The following is a 21,779-nucleotide window of genomic DNA, read 5'->3' on the forward strand; positions in this document are numbered from 1 at the left end:
AAGAAACACTACAGGGTGGTCCAGGTCTAATTATGCAGATCCAGATCGTCTGGATGACTTTGGTTGATGTGGGGATGATTCCAGTTCGGCACAATGACGATTCCTCATATCGTCAATTCGCACACTTCTCGATGGCCCAGGATTTTTCGGGTGATTTTCTATGTAATAAACATAATAAGTTATAGCGTAATGAAAATTGCAAAATTAGATCTGGACCACCCTACTCTTTTTCCTGATGGCAACACGAATTAGACGATCTACAAGTCTCCAACTTAAAGTTTAAAGCCAAACAATATCGACATACAGTACTTGTGTCATATCACTCATCTCCATATATTCAATCTCTTTTCGCTTTTCGTCTATCGCATTGAATTTTGATTCCATGTTTGGAGTTACATCGTGACAACGCAATGTATAACTGCCCGTGAGTGAATTTTGTTTCTTTCTCTCTACATGAACTGTGTCTGACAACAGCATTCACGCAAATGAGAAATGACTGGACCGTGTGCGTGGTTGTAAAGGTTTTAGATGTGGGCGCGACTTTCCCAAATCTCATTGTATAAAGTCTTGTCTCGCGGAATTTTACTTTCACCAAACAACAAATCTTTTCATTCTCGCGGATACGCCTCTTCATTGGGAAGAAACACTACTTCTCCCTGATGGCAAAATGAATTAGACGATCTACAAGTCTCCGACTTAAACTTTGAAGCCAAACAATATCTACATACAGTGGTGTGAAAAACTATTTGCCCCCTTCCTGATTTCTTATTCTTTTGCATGTTTGTCACACAAAATGTTTCTGATCATCAAACACATTTAACCATTAGTCAAATATAACACAAGTAAACACAAAATGCAGTTTTTAAATGATGGTTTTATTATTTAGGGAGAAAAAATCCAAACCTACATGGCCCTGTGTGAAAAAGTAATTGCCCCCTTGTTAAAAAATCACCTAACTGTGGTGTATCACACCTGAGTTCGATTTCCGTTGCCACCCCAGGCCTGATTACTGCCACACCTGTTTCAATCAAGAAATCACTTCAATAGGAGCTGCCTGACACAGAGAAGTAGACCAAAAGCACCTCAAAAGCTAGACATCATGCCAAGATCCAAAGAAATTCAGGAACAAATGAGAACAGAAGTAATTGAGATCTATCAGTCTGGTAAAGGTTATAAAGCCATTTCTAAAGCTTTGGGACTCCAGCGAACCACAGTGAGAGCCATTATCCACAAATGGCAAAAACATGGAACAGTGGTGAACCTTCCCAGGAGTGGCCGCCACCAAAATTACCCCAAGAGCGCAGAGACGACTCATCCAGAGGTCACAAAGACCCCAGGACAACGTCTAAAGAACTGCAGGCCTCACTTGCCTCAATTAAGGTCAGTGTTCACGACTCCACCATAAGAAAGAGACTGGGCAAAACGGCCTGCATGGCAGATTTCCAAGACGCAAACCACTGTTAAGCAAAAGAACATTAGGGCTCATCTCAATTTTGCTAAGAAACATCTCAATGATTGCCAAGACTTTTGGGAAAATACCTTGTGGACTGATGAGACAAAAGTTGAACTTTTGGAAGGCAAATGTCCGTTACATCTGGCGTAAAAGGAACACAGCATTTCAGAAAAAGAACATCATACCAACAGTAAAATATGGTGGTGGTAGTGTGATGGTCTGGGGTTGTTTGCTGCTTCAGAACCTGGAAGGCTTGCTGTGATAGATGGAACCATGAATTCTACTGTCTACCAAAAATCCTGAAGGAGAATGTCCGGCCATCTGTTCGTCAACTCAAGCTGAAGCGATCTTGGGTGCTGCAACAGGACAATGACCCAAAACACACCAGCAAATCCACCTCTGAATGGCTGAAGAAAAACAAAATGAAGACTTTGGAGTGGCCTAGTCAAAGTCCTGACCTGAATCCAATTGAGATGCTATGGCATGACCTTAAAAAGGCGGTTCATGCTAGAAAACCCTCAAATAAAGCTGAATTACAATTCTGCAAAGATGAGTGGGCCAAAATTCCTCCAGAGCGCTGTAAAAGACTCATTGCAAGTTATCGCAAACGCTTGATTGCAGTTATTGCTGCTAAGGGTGGCCCAACCAGTTATTAGGTTCAGGGGCAATTACTTTTTCACACAGGGCCATGTAGGTTTGGATTTTTTCTCCTAAATAATAAAAACCATCATTTAAAAACTGCATTTTGTGTTTACTTGTGTTATATTTGACTAATGGTTAAATGTGTTTGATGATCAGAAACATTTTGTGTGACAAACATGCAAAAGAATAAGAAATCAGGAAGGGGGCAAATAGTTTTTCACACCACTGTATGTTGTCATATCACCTATGTCCATATATTCGATCTCTTTTCGCTGTTCCATTATTTCATAAAGTAATAATTTCCATTTGTTTGTGCTAATGCGATCTTCACTATCATTTTATTGAGACTTTCAAAATTTAGTACTTTCATAATCTCTGACCTGCTCTGTATGTGTATCATGCGAACGTTTTTGAACGTTCTACTTTGTCTTCTACTCTTTGTCTTTAATTTCCGGACCCGGCCATGGCTAAATCTTTTGGCACAAAGTCTCATCTCGTGGGACTTGAAATTTTCTCTCTGAAAAAGTCACGTCTCGTCCCAGGATTTTTTTATATAATAGATATTATCAATAATCTTCTTCTTCTTTTGGCTGCTCCCGTTAGGGGATGCCACAGGGAATCATCTTCTTCCATCTCTTCCTGTCCTCTCCATCTTGTTCTGTCACACCCATCAACTGCATGTCCTCTCTCAACACATTCATAAACCTTCTCTTAGGCCTTCCTCTTCTCCTCTTCCCTGTCAGCTCTATCCTTAGCATCCTTCTCCCAATATCCCCAGCATCTCTCCTCTGCACATGTCCAAACCAACACAATCTCCCCTCTCTGACTTTTGCCTCCCAACCGTCCCACCTGAGCTGACCCTCTAATGTCCTCATTTCTAATCCTGTCCAATGCAAATCTTAGCATCTTTAACTCTGCCACCTCCAGCTCTGTCTCCTGTGCCACCGTCTCCAGCCCATTTAACATAACTGGTCTCACTACCGTCCTGTAGACCTTCCCTTTCACTCTTGCTGATACCCGTCTGTCACAAATCACTCCTGACACTCTTCTCCACCCACTCCACCCTGCCTGCACTCTCTTCTTCACTTCTCTTTCACAATCCCCATTATTCTGTACTGTTGATCCCAAGTATTTAAACTCATCCACCTTCACCAACTCTACTCACTCCATCCTCACCATTCCTCTGACCTCCCACTCATTTATGTACATGTATTCTGTCTTCGTGATCCTACTGACCTTCATTCCTCTTCTCTCCTCTCAGATCTCCACCTCTCCAGGGTCTCCTCAACCTGCTCCCTACTCTCACTACAGATCACAAGGTCATCAGCAAACATCACAGTCCACGGGGACTCCTATCTAATCTCGTCTGTCAACCTGTCCATCACCATTACAAGTAAGAAAGGCCTCAGAGCTGATCCCTGATGTAATCCCACCTCCGTCACTCCTACCGCAGACCTCACCACGGTCACACTCCCCTCGTACATATCCTGTGCCACTATTATGTACTTCTCTGCCACTCCCGACTTACTCATACAACACCACATCTCCTCTTAGTCACCCTGTCAGATGCTTTCTCCAGCTCCACAAAGATGCAATACAACTCCTTCTGGGCTTCTCTATACTTCTCCATATTTCTATTATATATTATTTTTCCAGTTGAGGCGGCTGTCAAAAATCAAGCTGGTTTTGTCTAAACGCAACCTTGAAACAGTGACACGCTTTTATAACCTCTCTCGTCTAGATTACTGCAATGTGCGTCTTTTTGGAATGAGCCAGGCCACCATTGCTCGTCTACAGCCGGTGCAAAATGCCGCTGCTCGATTTTTAACTGGTAAAAGCAAGCATGAGCACGTTACCCCGATCTTGGCTTCCCTTCATTGGCTTCCAGTTTGTTTTCAAATCCATTTTAAGATCCTTGTGTTGGTTTTTAATCCTTTAATGGTTGTGCCCCATTTTATCTGTTGGAACTGCTGCCCCCATATGTACCGTCTCGCTCTCTCAGGTCAGCAGACCAGATGCTTTTACGTGTTCCCAAGTCACGATGCAAACTCCGAGGTGATCAGGCTTTTTCAGTTGCAGCCCCAAAACTCTGCAACGATTTGCCGTTGCACGTTAGGCCGGCTTCTTCACTTGCTGTCTTTAAATCTTATTTAAAACACACTTTTACTCTCTGACTTTTAACCCGGTATGATATGTTGGCTATCTGTATACTTTTTATTATGAATGTCTTCAGTTCTTATGCGTTTCTGTTTCCTTTACCTTTTGGTTATTGTGGGTCTGATATGTTGGGTTTTATTGTACAGCACTTTGGTTAGCCTTGATGTTGTTTTTAAAGTGCTAAATAATTAATACATTATTTAAAGTTGTAACTTAACTCCTTACTCCATGTACCATGTAATAGCCTGAGGTTATAATTGTGGAATGGATGGTGGGGAGAACTTATAAAGCACAACACAGTGGAACCTTGGGTCATGACCATAATTCGTTCCAAAACTCTTGTCGTAAACCGAATTGGTCGTGATCCGAAGTAATTTCCCCCATAGGATTGTATGTAAATACAATTAATCCGTTCTGGACCGTACAAGCTGTATGTAAATATATATTTTTAAAGATTTTTAAGCACAAAAATAGTTAATTATACCACAGAATGCACAGCGTAATAGTAAACTAAATGTAAAAACATTGAAGAACACTGAGTAAACCTGGAACAGAGAAAACTAACCTTGCAGTCTCTTTAAAAACAAGCCCAGTGTATTCCTTAACTGCCTTCTCGGCCTTCCGCGCCCAGCCCCCCCTCTCTCTCTCTCACTCTCTTTCTCTCTCTCGCTCGCTCTCTCTCTCTCTCTCGCTCGCTCGCTCTCTCTCGCTTGCTCGCTCTCTCTTGCTTGCTCACTCTCTCTCTCTTGCTTGCTCGCTCTCTCTCTCGCTCTCTCTCTCGCTTGCTCGCTCTCTCTCGGTCTCTCTCTCTCTCTCTCTCTCGCTCGCTCTCGCTGCACAGGGAGAGACTGAACACATGCGAAAATCATCGGTGCGTATAAAACTGGCTTGTTCGTTATCCGAGTGTGTGGTCGTGAACAGATGCAAAAGTTTGGCGACCTTTTTGATCGTAACCCGATTTGTACGTGGTCCGAGACGTTCGTGACCCGAGGTTCCACTGTACCTTAGAAACAGTGCTGCTAAGTCTATGGGATTGGAGGCATTCTGACAATGGCTACCCATTAATACTACAAAAGGGGAAAGCAGAGTAATAAAGAACTCTACCAAGACAAGACATGTACTCTCACAGGAACGTCTTCTTCTTCTACCATGACACCACGTACAGGTTTGCTTCCACTCGCAGTGACAGAACGTTGTAGAAGTTCACGCACGTAAGTGTATGACGTTCACAAACGCGGGCACAACATTCTCATGTCTACCTCCTGTTTCTCGTTACTTCTTAATCAGCCCACGTAGTTAGCACTGGAATGGAACTGATGCGTCGCTCAAGTATGCAGTGAAACGAATTTCTCTGTTCACTTCATCGACTTGTCGCGCCTGGGGTCACGAAGATGGCAACACCCAAAAGAGTCTGCCTAAACCTTGAAGACGGTCGAAACTTTAAGCCAATTTCTCTCTCCAAGATCCCGTTTTCATAAATCTCGACTTTTAGGTAAGAAATGGCTTCTGCGTCTTTCTGATCGGCCCCAAGTGAAGAGAGAACTACGGAAACTCGGGCAAGGCAAAGCGGTCGGACCTGATGGTGTTAACCCTTAGGTAGAGGAAGAGAGACAACTGTTTGAAGTTTTTCAGCGTATCTTCAGTCGGCATCTGATCCCATGAAGGGTTCTAACTGTGCGGAAAACGTCTTGTGTGGGCTCAGACCCCCCCATTGACCGGAGGCTCTAACTCTGACACGTGACGAAGAATTTGGAAAAGGCTAATGTTGGCTCACTTGCGACCCCTGGTCAGAACAGCACATGGACTCTCAGCAGTTTTTGCTTACCAGGACCACATAAAGGGTGGACAATGCTGCCGTCATCCTGCTGAACCATCGAACCTCTGGAGAAAGTGGCCACTTAAGACTTCACTAGTGTATTCAACACCATACTGCCCAAACTACTGGGAGTGAAGCTCCAGGTCAATGAGGGTCCATACTGCCACTGGTGGTAGACCACAAATTTGGGTGGCTTAAGGACTGTGCATTGGACATGGTCGTGAGTGGCACAAGAGCTCCTCCACAGAGAATTGTGCCGCCTCCATTCTGGTTTACCCTGCATGGCCCAGACTTCAGTTACAACACCGAATTCAAGCCATTTGCAGAAACGCTCTGATGTCTTAGCCATCATTTGGGGCACAGAGTTGAGGACACCAGTGAAGGGCTTTGCTGAGCCACCTGCACCTCAACATCAGTCGGACAAAGGAGACAATCGCAGACTTTAGGAGTTGCGAGTGCATCCAAATAACATTATTTTTCATTACAGGGTGAAACAGGGCTATCAGATCAGAAACAACAACCAGCCATGGACATGGTGCCAGTCCTTCACTGGGCACCCTAACTCATACCTGGTCAGTTCATCTAACAACATACCTTCTGGGATATTGGAATCAAAAGTTCAAATGAACACAGGGTGCACGTGCCAACTCTACAGTGGCAGGACTCAAAACATGGCCTATACGTCCGCAGGGGTAGCCGCTATGCCATGCTAGTACGTCACCTGCTGTCATTTATGACAATCAGAAATGTATATGCTGTAATAGCCTTCATTTTTCATAAACTCCATTTTTTTCATTACAGGGTGATGTGGTGGAATGGGAGATTTGCGTCATGGATGTTCTGCCGACAGACCTGCAGCAGCTACGTGATGCCATCAATGTCAGTATGGACCACAATCCCTGAGGAATGTTTCAGTCGCTCTGTTGAATCAACGCCATGAAGAATTACAGCAGTTCTGACTGCCAAAGGGGGTCCTACCAGGTACTAGCAAAGGTGTACCTAATAAAGTGGCCGGAGAGTGCCCACATGTTATTAGATACTTTAAGATACTTCTTCTCAAACAAGAATTACAAATTTGATTCTGGAAAGCATGGCTGACAGGCACTTTATACAGCATTGATTTAGGAAATCCACAAAGTCCAACACTAGAATACTGAAGTCTACCCCAGCAGCATACTAACCCTCAACAGGGTGCCATGCCAGTCCACAGCAGGGCACACGTTCTCATACCAAACCCAGCACACTTGCGGAATTCCAAAAAGAAGAGATAACGCGGTAAATGACTTGCACAAAGCATGAGGACATGGACCCTCCACCATAGGGAAGTCCCCCAGGTGAGGATTTGAACCAAATACTCCGAAGTTGTAAGGGGGTATAACGCTAACATCTACACCGCCCACCTTCTGTTATGATGCTTTTCATTAGAGATTAACATTTCTCCTAAATCTAGCCATCCATTTTCTATTCAATCCAGTTTAATGCCAAGGGGCAACACAACCCTCCTAACAGCAGTGGACTTTACATGCATGTGCCACCAGCTCACTCCATGGCACACTCACTCATCCTTTCCAATTCCATGCCACACATCAACCTGGCCTGCGCATCTCTTGAGATGCGGGAGGAAGGCCACATTGCGTGAACAAAAGCTGGCATAGATAAAGAGGGAACTGACCAGGTGTAAAGTGGAACAGTCATGCCACTATGCCACCCTCTTTTAAACCTCCACTATCCATCCATTTTCTACTGCTTATCCGGGTTCATGTCACCTTTGGGGGTATGGGGGGGGTTGCAGCTCTCTAAACAAAGGAAGCCCAGATATGCCAATTTGAGTTAGAGAAGGTGGTGGTGAAAAAGGGACATCTGCGCAAGTGTTCGCTAATTTCCCATTTATAGGGGGCAAATGCCTCGCTCAGTAGCATCAATTGCAAGGCAAGAACCAAGCCTGGACACGGCATTGGCCTGTTACTGGGCACACTCATTGCTCCTAACAGCATGTCTGTGGGATCTGAGAGGAAACTGGCACTACTAGAGGAAACTTAAATGAACACAGGAAGCACATAGTAACTCTACTTTGGCAGCAACTAAAACCCAAAACTTTACCACAGCCTGTAATTTATGAAACAAGCCAACATGCCAGTGTGATGCCAGTTTTCATTTTTGGCAATCGGGGATTAAAAAATGTTACAATTTCTACATTGCATATTTTCTATTGCAGGGTTATACAGAGACAGTGTGAATCTTGGTAGCATCAAGGGCACAAAGCAGCAACCAACCATGGGCATGGTGCCACTCAACCACTGTACACACTCACTCATACCATGATAGTTATCTCAACAGCACAACTTGGGAATGAGGGCGGAAACTGGCACTTTCACTCATATCTGACAGGTTAATCTAACAGCATACCTTTGGAATCCTCGAGAAAAGTCATATGAACAAAGGGTGAATGTGCCAACTCTAGGACCATGGCCACCATGCCAATAGGTCACTCGCCTTCATTTATGGCAGTCAGTAGTCATACCCTGTAATATCCTTTATTTTTCATAAACTCTCCTTTTTCATTACTGGGTGACACAGGGATATCAGATACAAAAATAGCATCCAGCCATGGTGCCAGTCCTTCACTAGGCACTCTCACTTATACCCAATCAGTTAACTCTAGGACCATGGCCTATATATCTGCAGGCTAGTTGCTATGCCAGTATGTCACCCACTTTCGTTTATGGAAATCAGAACTCATATACTGTAATATCCTTTATTTTTCATTACAGGGTGATACAGGGTGTCAGATCCAAAACAGCAGCCAGCCATGGACATGGTGCCAGTCCTTCACTGGGCATACTCAATCATACCAGGTCAGTTAACCTAAAGACATATCTTTGGGATATTGGAGAAAGCTCACAAGAATAAATGGGTCAATGTGCCAACTCTACAGTGGGGGGAAACCAAACTAGGAACCAGCTAGCCACCATGCCAGTTTACCACCCACTTTATGACTGTTTATTTCTGAACTCTTAGAGTCACACGGTAACCAACTACCTCATTGGCATCAGGCACAAGATAAGAACCATCCATGGGTGATGCCTATCCACCACATGGCACACACGCTTAATAAAATACCTGCTTTTGGAGTGTGGAAGTACAGTAAATCAACATGGAAACTCCATAGAGACAGGCATCAGGGCACACGCCAAGCATAAGAAGTAACCGTTGTGCCACTGTTCTGCCTATTTTCACATAAATGCTTCATTGAGAAATATTTGGGAAAAAACGGGAGCACATAACATTATGGAATAGTTAATCTAGTCCAGAGGTCAAGAATTCCATCACATATATGGGTGGGGTGAAGACTTTTGCAAGGCACCATATATTGAACTTGGTTTGCAGGCACAAATGGCGATAAACGAGAGAAGGTTCAACTCACCTGCTTTCCGGAAGGCATCTTTGTGCAGAGTAGACGTCCCCCCGTGACAGATGCGAGCTTTCCAGTAAAGATTCCCGGGATTTCCAAGAATCCATTAACGTGGTGACGGGAGAAATTAAATTCAAGAGGTGGCTTGGTGGATTGCCGACATCGGGCAGCGACAGAGACAGACCCTCCTGCATCCCCGTCGGGTAATAATACGAAAGTTCGTTGGAATTAATGCCCACTATCGCCGAGGCGTGTATGGCGTGACTGTCCCCGTAATACTCGTCGTTGACCACTTCCTGCTTAATCCTTTTCGACAAGCTACTGTCGGAAAAAACGTCGTCCTCAAAACTACCGTTGGGTGTCGGGGGTCCCAAGATCTTGGACAGGCTGTACTCATCCGCCCTTTCCCTCAAGGATAAGAAGGTGGGTTCGGAAACGGGAAAGGGGTTGGGAGGCTCCTGCTCGTCGTATCTCAAGTTTTGACAGGACGATTCGTTGCTGGATTCACATTTGACGTCGACGGCAAACAGGGCGCTGAGGCTGTCCATCTTGTCGGGGTTTCCGTGTGCCATGATGGCAAAGCTGGTGTCGGGTTCGTTTTTGATCATTTTCAACATGCACATCTGCTCCATCCTGCAGGTCTCCAGTTCTCCCTCCGATTTCTCGATTTTCAGGAGCTTGAACTCCTTTAAGTCCTGCTGCTCCCCGTCTCGTGCGCCATCCAACTCGTTGTGAAACACGTCTTGTCCTTGAGAGGGGCTGCACATGGGAAAGTCGCTGCCGAAATACAGGGGGCTAGAGACGGAAATGTTCGTAGTGCAAGAAGAAGGGCTGGAAATGGAGGATCTCATATTGTTAATGTGCTTGCCAGGACTGGAGACACAAGATCTGGGGTTGAGCGGTCCGGAGACTGGAGAGGTGCTGCACAGACTCTGCGGGCTGGAGATGGGTGACCTCATGCCGCTAAGTGGGCTGGAAAGGGGAGAGCCGGTGTTGCTGGCGCTCGAAGGGCTGCAGGAATTCCGGCGATGAACATTCACAAAGTTTGGGTTGACGGGCCCGGCGGCGGAGCACTGGCTGGTAAAAACGGGGCCAGAAAAAGTGCCCATTGGACTGGAATCCGATGTGCCACCCGGGTCTGTTGTGTGGCTGGCGGGGCACTCCAAGGAGCTACTGGGAGGCACGGTAGGTGTGGAGTAAAGAGTGGAGACGTGCCGAGACCCTCCGGGGGTCACTGCCGGGCTCGATGATGGCTCCAGATTTGAGTCCCTCCTCAGACGCGGCTGTTCGGAGGTCTTTTCCGGCTCCTGTGCAAAACTATAGTCGATGTCTCTGGCCGAGTTCATGTACAAGTCCATAGACTCGCCACGGCGGTAGACAGCTCCTTAGAGGCGGCTTCTATCTTAGCACTCCGGTCATCGTCCGGCGTCAGGAAACGAGTCTGGTAGACCGGCCCCTGGTTGTCAACTTGCTTGAAGTCACTGGGCGGAAGGGGGGCACAGCCGGCGCTCAGAATCTCCTTCAGGGTCTCGTCCTTCTCCCGATCCAGTGAAGCGCAGTATTCCTGTGAGTCGAGTGCTTTGCTCCAGTTTCTGTCTTCAGCCCTGTCTTCACAGAAACCTTGGCGCATTTCGTCCTCCATAGTTTGCTCATTGATACACCTGGGGAACCAAAACACAAACGTAAACATTTTAGAAGTTTATCGTTGGGTTCGGTTGTGCTCCTCACCCAACACAGGCAGCTTTTTAACACTGACCAAGCAGACTAATTAACTGCACACACTGGCGGAATCTCAAGGGGCTAAGTACAGGCCGAGGGGGTGGCGGGGAATCTCCTCTCCTATCTGTCTGAAAAGTGAGGTCTGGGACTGTGAAGGCCCAAAGTGTTGAGAATGACCCAAGTGTTGGTCTTCAAAGTTTGCTGCTTCAGTGTTTTTAGATCTTTTTGTCAGAGGTTTCAATGGACTTATCACGGTCAACAGCCATACCGTGCTCAGTAGTCATCATGAAGACTAGCAGAATGTCAGGTTATATAGCGCCTTGATGTGTGGAGTACAAGTCACAGGAGGTTCTGCTCAAGCTTTATAACACACTGGTGAGGCCTCATCTGGAGTCTTGTGGGCAGTTTTGGTCTCCATAAAGGACATAACAGCACTGGAGAAAGTCCAGAGAAGAGCAACTCGGCTGATTCAGGGCTACAGGGGATGAGTTATGAAGAAAGATTAAAAGAGCCGAGCCTTTACAGTTTAAAGAAAAAGGAGATAAAGAGGGGACCTGGGTGAAGTGTTTAACATTATGATGGGAATTAGTCCAGTGGATCAAGATGGCGACTTTAAAATGAGTTCATCAAGAACACAGGGACACAGCTGGAAACTTGTGAAGGGGAAGTTTCACACAAACATCAGGAAATTTTTCTTTATACAGAGAATCACAGACACTTGGAGTAAGAGACCAAATAGTGTGGTGGACAGGAGGACTTCAGGGACCTTCAGAACTTGATGTTATTTCAGAGGACTTTAGTAGGCAGGACTGGTGAGCTTTATAACACACTGGTGAGGCCTCATCTGGAGTCCTGTGTGCAGTTTTGGTCTCCAGGGTACAAAAAGGACATAACAGTGCTAGAGAAAGTCCAGAGAAGAGCAACTCGGCTCATTTAGGGCCACAGGGGATGAGTTTTGAGGAAAGATTAAAAGAGCTGAGCCTTTAAATAATTTTAGGAGGAGATCTGACTGAAGTGTTTAACATTATGAAGGGAATTAGTCCAGAGCATCGAGACGGTGACACAGTTGGAAACTTGTGAAGGGTAAATTTGGCACAAACATTAAGAGGTTTTCCTTCACACAGAGAATCACAGACACTTGGAATAAGAGAGGGTGGACAGCAGGACTTTAGGAACCTTCAGAACTGAACTTGATGTTATTTTAGGAAGAGTTTAGTAGACAGGACTGATGAGCTTAATAACACACTGGTGAGGCCGCATCTGGAGTCCTATGCGCAGTTTTGGTCCACAAAAAGGACATAACAGGAGTAGAGGATGTCCAGAGAAGAGCAACTCAGCTCATTCAGGGCTACAGGGGATGAGTTATGAGGAAAGATTAAAAGAGCTGAGCCTTTACAGTTTAAACAGAAGACGATGAAGAGGAGACCTGAGTGAAATGTTTAACATTATGAAGTGAATTAGTCCAGTGGATCGAGACAATGACTTTAAAATGAGATCATCAAGAACACGGGGACACAGTTGGAAACTTGGGAAGGGTGCATTTCACACAAACATTAGGAAGTTTTTCTTTATACAGAGAATCACAGACACTTGGAGTAAGAGACCAAGTAGTGTGGTGGACAGGAGGACTTCAGGGACCTTCAGAACTTGATGTTATTTCAGAGGACTTTAGTAGACAGGACTGGTGAGCTTTATAACACACTGGCGAGGCCTCATCTGGAGTCCTATGCGCAGTTTTGGTCTACAAAAAGGACATAACAGCACTAGAGGATGTCCAGAGAAGAGCAACTCGGCTGATTCAGGGCTACAGGGGATGAGTTATGAAGAAAAATTAAAAGAGCTGAGTCTTTACAGTTTAAGCAGAAGAAAATGCGATGGAAATAAACGTAAAGTATTACACACAGGAAGTAAAAATGTGAGGTTTCAATACACAATGAGAGGTCTGAAAATTGAGAGTTCACCTTATGAGAAGTGGACTCTAAGCTATCGACTTCCCGACAGTGTTCAGAAGCCATTAAGAAGGCTAACAGACTGTAAGGTTATATAGCGCCTTGATGTGTGGAGTAGAAGTCACTGGAGGTTCTGCTCAAGTTTTATAAAACACTGGTGAGGCCTCATCTGGAGTACTGGGTGCCGCTTTGGTCTCCATAAAGACATAACAACACTAGAAAAAGTTCAGAGAATAGCAACTTGGCTGATTCAGGGCCAACCGCACCAGCCTGCGATACACGCCAGCCACTTCGTCTCTCTGCCGCTCACGTGTGTGGATTTCACTTTCACCAAACAACAAATCTTTTAATTCTCGTGGATCTGCCTCTTCATTGTGAAGAACCAATACTTTTTCCTTGATGGCAACACGAATTAGACGACCTACAAATCCGAACAATATATTCGATCTCTTTTCGCTGTTCCGTTATTTCACCAAGTAATAATTTCCGTGTGTTTACGCTAATGCGATCTTTACTATCATTTTTTTTTTTACTTTCGAATTTTACTACTTCCATTATCTCTAACCTGCTCTGCATGTGTACCGCGCCAACGTTTTTGAATTCTTTACAACGTCCTACTTTGTCATCTACTCTTTGTCTTTTATTTCCGGCCCTGGGCATTGGTTAAATCTCTTGGCACAAAGTCTCGTCTCGCGGGACGTGAAAGTGTCTCTCTGAAAAAGTTTTGTCTCGTCCCAGGATTTTTTTATTATAATGCAGAGATTTGCAAACCTTTCTGAAAGCATGTCGTCATTACGGGATACTGATTGCAGATGGATGGACAAAAAATGGAAAAATGTCTCTAATTAAACTTAAACCTACAACACGATGACGTGTGAACATAGTGAAGGTTCTGGATACTTTCTGAATAATCCGGTGAGTTTCACAGAAATCCGTAATTCTTCACTGGACTGTACTTTTTAGCTGCACCAATAGCTGTAACTACAGTGGGGGGGGAAACAAGTATTTGATCCCCTGCTGAATTTGTAAGTTTGCTCACTTATAAAGAAATGAACCGTCTCTAATCTTTATGGTAGGTTCATTTTAATGGAGAGAGAGAGAGAGAGAGACAGAATATCGACCAATAAAAACATATGACATCAAAGTTAGAAATTGATTTGCGTGACTTTGATGGAAATAAGGATTTGATCTCCTACAGCCCAGCTAGAAGTGTGGCTCACACAGATTGGCTGTGTGATTACAATCAATTAACCAATTACAGCTACCGTATATACTCGCGTACACACAACTGTACTTATCAGTAGCGCCTGATGACCCCGACTCTCTCTCTTCACTGAAACCGAACGTCTTCCTTGTATTTCTGAGTGGATGAGTAGGAATTTTCTCAAACTACCTGTCAGGGATGCCAGGGGCAACGACCCGGCCGGGACACCGTGAGGGACCGGAAGAGGCTCAAGGCCCACCCTGAATCACGTGGGGGCCGCCTTCCTGGTTGCTCTGGGGGCCACGGGTTGAGGGCATGGAAGCCCTACCCTGTAGGGGCCCGTGGTCACCGCCAGGAGGCGCCCCAATGCCTTGGGGACCTGTTACCTCAGCACTTCCGCCACACCAGGAAGTGCTGGGGGGAAGAATAAGGACGATACCCGGAGAGCTGATGGGGGGGTAGTGTCATCCGGGTCATGTATAAAAGGGGCCGTCTCCCTTCATTCGAGGCTAGAGTCGGGTGGAAGAAGGACAAGGCAAGAAAGGAGAGTGGAGGCGGCCCGAGAAGAAGGCATTTGTGGCCAGGACTGTGTGGTTGGGGTTTGTGCACATTATTGAACTTGGTCTGAGTGACCATTATTGTAAATATTGTTTATAATAAATACGTGTGGTGGTGAAAAACAACATGTCCGCCTGTCTGTGTCCGGGTCGGCTCCACATACCATATATACTCATATTTAATTTCTCCCGCGTATAAGTCGGGGCTTGATTTTACCATATAGTTTCTGGTATTTTATAATGTCAGTCGTATAAGTTGAACGCGGAAAACTCCCGCTGTTGGTCCAATAGATTACGATATGCTAGCACCCACCTGAGAAAGTCACCACGGAGCACACAGCCCTTTTTTTTCTATGTATTGTGCTTACGTGACCACACGGTAATACCTGAACTATTCCGAAGAGGCATTTGTACTGTTTAGTGGTTTTTTGTATCTCACACCATCACACACCTTCATCGTAGGAGCATCCCTTATCTACGATGGAGCGTTTCGCTCAGAAGAAAATAGGAAGCTGGTTTTAAACGAAAAGTCGTTGAAGTGGCGGAAGAAGTTGGTAACTTGGCTGCTGCAAAAAAATTTGATGCGTCTCAGAAACTGATGCGAGATCGGAGGAGGCAAGAAGATGTTAAAACAAATATAAGGGTCGCATTTTTGACCGGGCGTATAAGTTGGGTCTTATTTTATGATCGATTTTTTTTTCGGGTTTTTAGACCCGACTTATACGTGGGTATTTACGGCACTCCTGATCTCAACTCAACTCGTGATGTCCACAGAGTCAATTTCTTCCATTCCAACATCTCCACCACCATTAGCTGTAAAAGAATGTCAGGGACAAGACCTGCACAAGGCTGGAGTGGGCTACAAGACCATCAGCAAGAAGCTTGGTGAGAAGGTGACAACTGTTGGTACGATTATTGGGAAATGGAAGAAACATAAAATGACCATCAGTCAACTTCAGTCTGGAGCTCCATACCTCATGGGGTGAGGATGATCATGAGAAGAGAAAAGTGAGGGATCAGCCCAGATTGACACAGGGGGAGCTTGTTAATGATCTGAAGGCAGTTGGGACCACCACAGTCACCAAGAACACCAAACTACGCCGTAATGGATTGAAATTTTGCAGCACCTGCTCAATATATGTGCTCAATAAGGCACATATACTGCACAGGCCCATCTTAAGTTTATAGGTGAACATCTACATGATTCAGAGAAGGCTTGGGAGAAAGTGCTGTGGTCGGATGAAACCAAAATTACGAGCTCTTTGCGTCAACTCGACCGGTCATGTTTGCAGGAAAAGAAATGCTGAGAGTGACCCTGCCAGTCCAGCACGGAGGTGGGCACATTACACTTTGGGGGCTGTTTTTCTACTAAGGGTACAGGACGACTTCACCTCATTGAAGGGCCAATGGACGGGAGCCATGTACCGTAAAATCTTAAGATAAGAACTTCCTTTCCACAGCCAGAACAATGAAGATGGGTAGTGGATGGGTCTTCCAGCATGACAATGACCCAAAAACAGATCGGCAAGGCAACAAAGTGGTGGCTAAAGAAGAAGCACATTAAGGTCATGGAGTAGCCTAACCCTAAACCTACAGAAAATCTGAGGAGGGTGCTGAAGATTCGAGTTGCCAAGCTTCTGTAGACTTTATACACATCAGGAGTTCAGACCAGGAGTATCTGGAATTGACTGATTGATTGTAATCTCTGGGTTGTAGAGGATCAAATCCTTATTTCCGTCAAGGACATGCAAATCAATTTAGAACTTTTATGTAATTCTGGATTTTTGTTTGATATTCTGCCTAAGCGAAGGTTTATGGATGTGGTGAGAGAGGACATGCAGGTGATGGGTGTAACAGAACAAGATGATGAGGACAGGAAGATATGGAAGAAGATGATCCGCTGTGGTGACTACTAATGGCAGCAGCCAAAAGGAGAAGAAGAAGAAGAAGATTATGTCTCTCTCCATTAAAGAAGAAGAAGAAGATTCTGTCTCTATCCATTAAAATTAAACTACCATACAAATTACAGACGGTTCATTTCTTTGTAAGTGAGCAAACTTACATAAAGTAAATGAACCAAAATAATAAACGAGTGAACTTCTACAACAATACGGCAAACTACGTAAACCGGCGGCCATTCCCAGAAGCATCGGGCAGAAGGACCCGGGGTCCATCACAGGGCACCGTCATACACACTCACAGCACACCCGTGTAAGCCACTCTGCGGTCTCACGCCTCAATGAACACTGGGATGTGATTAGGAATGAAGTTGTGTTTAGTGCCTCATTTCTTTCAACACGTCAAAGTCTTGAACACCTCGAACTCTGTGGAAAGGCATTTACTTCAGATAACAAAGACCTAATCTCTTCAAACAGAAAGACAGAAGTCTGCAGGTTAGACCGTTCTACTCACTAATCAAGGTGCCACAGAGTGACGACGTGTCGCATGCTGATTAACACATGCAGGGCAGAATTGCACTGGGCTCTGCACACATGAGCGTCGTGACCCACTGAACCTCCAAAAACCTCACGATAAAAACTCATCTCAGGCAGAGCAGCGTGCAGGCAAGGAGTGGCACCAACAGCGTGAGCTTGGGCATGTAAAGTGACTCACTGCCAATCACACGATGAGTCAGCCGTGAACTTCCGACCCCGTGATCTCAGAGCATCTACCACCTGTCAGGGTCGTCGAAGGTGCACATTCTTTACTACAGCGTCACACAAACGAGTAAACTCACTACAGCACATACTGGGGAGACAACCGAGTGGTTACTTACCTACTTACTTACTTATCTACCTATTTATTGATGAATTTATTTAAAGAGACTCTGTAAAAGGCCAGATTTCACACCAAGGACAAATAAAGTCCTATGGGCCTATTTCAGGAACAGCATTCAGTCAGAAGTCCTTCTATTGTCCTACAACTCTTTACATAATGAGGGGCTAAGGCAGGAAAAAACCAAACTTGATAAACAGAGCGCCATTCCATTAACAGATAGACAGATATATAGTGTCTTTCATGTCAGTCTAATACAATCTATGATAGATAGATATGAAAGGCACTATATAATACAGTAGATAGATAGATAGATAGATAGATAGATAGATAGATAGATAGATAGATAGAAGGCACTATATAATAGAAAGACAGACAGATTTTTTTAAATAGACCATTATTTACAATTCTAATACAATATAACAGACACAAGTCCTTAACATATAGAAAACATTTACAATTTCCACTCTTTTCTAGTCACTATCTTCCAGGAATATTTCTAATTGATTAATTGGTTTATAATATGCAAATTCAAGCTTCAATCTGCTATGAATGCTATCTGCTATGAAGCTTCAGTCCATTTTGATCCATATTTCTTTTTGCTTTTAAAATTGCTATCTTCACTTGACCCAACAAAAAGTCACCAAGTTAGCACTACCTTTTATTTTTCCAGGAGACAAATTCCAAAAATAAGCCCACTGAACATAATTACTAGCTTTATAAAAAATTAAACAAGAAAATTAAGCAGTGCTGTTAACCTGGTACAATACAGGGAAAAAATGGTAAATTGTTTCTTTCTGGTGACAAACAGTACACTGTTCAGTTAGCAAAATCCCCACAAGGGGAAGGATGGTCAAAAACCCCCGTCTTTGCAGATAGATAGATGTGAAAGGCACTAGATAGACAGATAGATAGACAGACTAGACAGACAGACAGACAGATAGGGCACTATATAATAGATAGATAGGTAGATATGAAAGGCGCTATATAATAGATAGCTAAATAGATAGTCAATTTTAAACAGACAGATAAAGGTAAAATTGGCTTTTTTTACAGAAGTTTAGTGAACAAATGTTACGACTAAAGACCCCCCAATGACTAAAAGGGAAGATAACTAAATAGAAAGTAAACTTCTGATTGGCTAAACATTATAAAGAGCCATCACAGTCACAGGAAGGCACTATATAAGCGTACTGCTGTATTGCAGGCCTGTTTGTGGCTCCCGCTCCCCAGTACACCGGGGTTCAGTAAACAGATGGGTGGTCAGCTTTACTCCGAGGTTGTGGGCCTCTTCTGCTCACAGTTTATCATTTCTGGTAAGTACAAATTACAGACTGGAAAACTTTATTCTATTCAGCACCTTATTAGTGGGAGTCCAATTTACAGAATACTAGAGTGATATTTCCCACTTGACCAGGTCAAGATTTGAAGGTCCCTAAACTCCTACGGTCCACCACACTACTTGGCCATTTTTTCCACGTGTCTGTGGTTCTTTGTGTGAAGAAAACCTTTTAACGTTTGTGCAAAAGCTGCTCTGCTGTTCCAATCCATTGTCCCTGCGTTCTTGATGCAGAACTCATTTTAAAGTAACTTCTGTGATGCGCTGTGCTAATTCCCTTCCATCATGTGAAACGTTTCAGTCATCTCCATCTCCGCTTGCTTAAACTGTAAAGGTTCAAGTCCTGCGGTCTCCTCACAGCTCAGATCTCTCAGTCTCGAGTGAGTTGAGTTGCTTTTCTGCAGATGTTCTCTAGCGCTGCCTTGTCGTTTGTGCATAGCACTTCAGGCTTATCCTCATCTAGACTTTGGTAACCATTATTTTCACAGCTTCTTCTAATGATGAGAACAATGGTGTAACTTGCATATTCATTTTCTATAAGTGGACTAGACTGATAGGTAGAACTTTACTTTTTACTTCTGTAAAAAAATGTGGATTTTTACAAAAGCTCTTTAAATAAATACACACACACTCACCAGAATGACCAAAATGAAGGAATATTAAAAAGGAAAGAAAACTTCAGACTCATCAGTGCCAGTGAGGTGCTATACGGATATATTGCTGTTGGTACGTTGGAGCCTTCATTGTGTTTCTTGTCACACTTTAGCTGGATGATTCGTTGGCTGAAAGTCCTCAGTATTGTCGTGTCACAGAGAGGACGTGCAGTGTTGTTCATAATGGCACTCGGGTTTATCTTCATTCTCTGCTCCACTTCCACCGCCAACAGGTCCAGATGGCTTCCCATAACTGAGCCTGCCCTCTAAATTAGGTGGTCCTCTCTTGAAATGATGTTATCAGCCCAGCACACCACACTGGCCATCACAGAGATGTTGAAGATATGAAGGATGTCACCTCCAATATTAAAATCAACCCAATCTCCAAAGGAAGAAGAGTCTGCTCTGGCCTTTCTTTTAGCGTTCCTCTGTGTTAGGAGACCAGTCTAGCCAGTCATTGATGGGGACCACCAAGTAGTTGTAGGAGTGGACCACCTCTATATCCACTCCCTGACTAGTGTCCATACATAGAGACTCTTTTGGTGGATCAAAAGTCTATCAGCAGCTCTTTGTTTTTGCAGATGTGAAGATGCAGACAATTCTCAATGTTCCCCCGACTCCCCTCCTCTGTCTCAGCCCTCTCTTATCAGTACACCCCATAAGTGCAGAATCATCTGAGGATTTTCCCAAATGACTGGACCTGCTGTTATATTTCTAGTCTGAGGTGTGCAGAGAGAAGAAAAGAGCAGACAAGCCTGTCCCTTGTGGTGCTCCAGTGTTGTCTGCCTGACAGATGGTCCATCATCAAGGACATCCACCTCCGTACCTCCATCCAGAAAGGTCTAGATGGTATTGAAAGTACCGGAGAATCCTCACAATGTGACAGACATGACAGAACGCTCTTCCTCTTTGGTGCAATTTCGAAGTTTCACGGCCATCTTCACCACAGGGTGACAACTCTTATACTAAACTGCAAGGGCTTGCCAGACCGAACAAGTCACATGACACGACTCTCAGACTTGACCAATCACTAACTCCTCCCACCTTCACCGTTTCCAATGAGAATATAAAAGTGCAGAAACGTTTTGAACGTCCCTCATATTATTACATTTATTTTCATTTATACATCATCAGTACATCATACAACATGCCATGTGAATATAAAGATGTAACGGGTACAATAAGGTGCTTATTGTTGAACAGCCATGGTAGTGTGTTATATAAGAAGATACTAACACTTTTTCTACGTTTTCAGGTGACTATAACTCCTTTTACTTGGCACGTAATTAAGGTAATGCGTATGTAACCATGACAAAAATTCCACCACCGTTTTCGAACCCCCGAAGTGCGAAAGTGTGATTATAAATAGAGATACATGATTATGTATGGATACGATCAATTAGGTAGGATGAGAAACAAAGAGATATGAAATTTGAGAAATACCGCGCAACTGGAAGGGGTTCTGATGATCTCAGTATACAAAGAAAGTCAAGGGGAACATCCGCCTGATTTTTTACCGTATACTTCAGATATTTGTGAGGAGGTTCAATTGAGTTTCTTCATATGTAAAATTCCTTATTCAAGTATTCCCCACCTTGGGACTTTTTACATTTTATTGTTATACAACAATAATAACGCCCTTCGACGGGCACTGAAGCAGCCGAGATGAGAATCAGCACCTCTTAAGTTCGAGGTCATGCTTCTCAGCCAGAGTTAGTCCTTTCCTCCCTGATCTGGTTATGGGTGAGTTGCATCATGGGATAAAAGACAACAGTGCAGGTTTGTCGGTGACATTGTGTTGTGTAGCACATGAAAACAGAAAGCACATACAATCATGAAAAAATTCCACCACTGTTTTTGACCTAACTAAATGCGAAAAAATCATTTTAATATAAAGTTTGATTATAAATAGAAATAAATGATTGTGTATTGATATTATCAATTAGTTAGGATGAGAAACAAAGAGATATGATTTGAGAAATATCACGCAACTGGAAGTGGTTCTGATGACCTTTTCCACCATCTCAGTATATAAGGAAAGTCGAGGGGAGCGCACACCCGATTTTTTATCATGTACTTCTGATATTTGTGAGGAGGTTCAAT

At 44.1% G+C, this 21,779-nt stretch overlaps 1 protein-coding gene across 1 annotated transcript in view; it reads right to left on the reverse strand.

Annotated features, from left to right (window-relative positions):
- The window catches only part of nr3c2 (nuclear receptor subfamily 3, group C, member 2), a 253,772-nt gene that overhangs the window by 198,163 nt on the left and 33,830 nt on the right, over positions 1-21,779 (reverse strand). Inside the window, 2 exon segments of the mRNA XM_039750230.1 lie at positions 9,493-10,846; positions 10,849-11,141. Of these exon segments, the coding sequence (XP_039606164.1) occupies positions 9,493-10,846; positions 10,849-11,122 (1,628 nt within the window). The 5' untranslated portion in view covers positions 11,123-11,141.

This window comes from Polypterus senegalus, chromosome 4 (assembly GCF_016835505.1).
Source record: "Polypterus senegalus isolate Bchr_013 chromosome 4, ASM1683550v1, whole genome shotgun sequence".
Classification (NCBI taxonomy): domain Eukaryota; kingdom Metazoa; phylum Chordata; class Cladistia; order Polypteriformes; family Polypteridae; genus Polypterus; species Polypterus senegalus.